Source organism: Strongylocentrotus purpuratus, unplaced genomic scaffold, assembly GCF_000002235.5.
Source record: "Strongylocentrotus purpuratus isolate Spur 01 unplaced genomic scaffold, Spur_5.0 spur5_contig_647, whole genome shotgun sequence".
NCBI lineage: Eukaryota > Metazoa > Echinodermata > Echinoidea > Camarodonta > Strongylocentrotidae > Strongylocentrotus > Strongylocentrotus purpuratus.
The window spans coordinates 229-1833 of NW_022145334.1; the positions used below are offsets into that span (position 1 = coordinate 229).

Sequence of the window (1605 nt, forward strand, 5' to 3'; positions counted from 1 at the left end):
GTCAGCACACCTGGAGCCACATTTTAAAGGTGCTTTGGACTGTCATTCCTTTATTATCCAGTAAAATATTTTTGATAATTTGATTGTTTCTTTTTTGATGTTCGCAACTGTTGTATCTTCCCTTTAGACCAGTTGGCGTCTGTAATCCAGCTCGGTTATTATCAGTGTCCAGACTCCAACTGGTCTTACACAGAGAGTTTAAGACCGGCCAAGCACACATTTATTCCCTTAATTATGACCCTAATAAGGAATACATCAGGAATGTTTGTGTCCTTTAGGCCTTTACAATGGAATAGAAAATAAATTGAAATGCAGAATGAAATGCAGATCAGTAAAGAGCATTAGAGCAAAATATTATTTTGTTTTAACCCCACTCAAATTAAAACTTACTGGACTGTATCTTTAGGTCTCCAAGTACAAGGAGAAGTCAACTACTCGTGTGACAACTACTGAGGCTCCCTCAACAACTGCCCAACCTTCAACAACTGCCCCACCCTCAACAACTGCCCCACCTTCAACAACTGCTCCACCTTCAACTACTGCCCCACCTTCAACAACTGCTCCACCTTCAACAACTGCCCCACCTTCAACAACTGCCCCACCTTCAACAACTGCCCCACCTTCAACAACTGCCCCACCTTCCAAACTGCCCCACCTTCAACAACTGCCCCCCCTTCAACAACTGATCCACCTTCAAAAACTGCCCACCTTCAACAACTGCCCCACCTTCAACAACTGCCCCACCTTCTACAACTGCCCCACCTCAACAACTGCCCCACCCTCAACAACTGCCCCACCATCAACAACTGCCCACCTTCAACAACTGCTCCACCTTCAACTACTGCTCCACCTTCAACAACTGCTCCACCTCAACAACTGCCCCACCTTCAACAACTGCTCCACCTTCAACAACTGCCCACCTTCAACAACTGCTTCACCTTCAACAACTGCCCCACCCTCAACAACTGCCCCACCTTCAACAACTGCCCCACCTTCAACAACTGCCCCACTTCAACAACTGCCCCACCTTCAACAACTGCCCCACCTTCAACAACTGCCCCACCTTCAACAACTGCCCCACCTTCAACAACTGCCCCACCTTCAACACCTGCCCACCTTTCAACAACTGCCCCACCTTCAACAACTGCCCCACCTTCAACAACTGCTCCACCTTCAACAACTGCCCACCTTCAACAACTGCTCCACCTTCAACAACTGCCCCACCTTCACAATGCCCCACCTTCAACAACTGCTCCACCTTCAACAACTGCCCCACCCTCAACAACTGCCCCCCTTCAACAACTGCCCCACCTTCAACAACTGCCCCACCTTCAACAACTGCTCCACCTTCAACAACTGCCCCACCTTCAACAACTGCCTCACCTTTCAACAACTGCCCCACCTTCAACAACCGCCCCACTTCAACAACGCCCCACCTTCAACAACTGCCCACCTTCAACAACTGCCCCACCTTCAACAACTGCCCCACCCTCAACAACTGCCCACCTTCAACAACTGCCCCACCCTCACAACTGCCCCACCTTCAACAACCAAGGAGGAACAACAGTTGTGACTTCTACCCTGAATCTACCACAAAGGAAGTCA

The 1605-nt window shown here is 49.3% G+C and overlaps 1 protein-coding gene across 1 annotated transcript; it reads left to right on the forward strand.

The window, feature by feature from the left end:
* Positions 1-406: 406 nt before the first annotated feature.
* Positions 407-1573, forward strand: LOC115925318 (soluble scavenger receptor cysteine-rich domain-containing protein SSC5D-like; the record flags this gene model as incomplete). Its single annotated transcript, XM_030989008.1, has 1 exon — positions 407-1573. A coding segment is annotated over one exon (1167 nt), but the record flags the coding sequence as incomplete, so codon positions are not given.
* Positions 1574-1605: the final 32 nt, after the last annotated feature.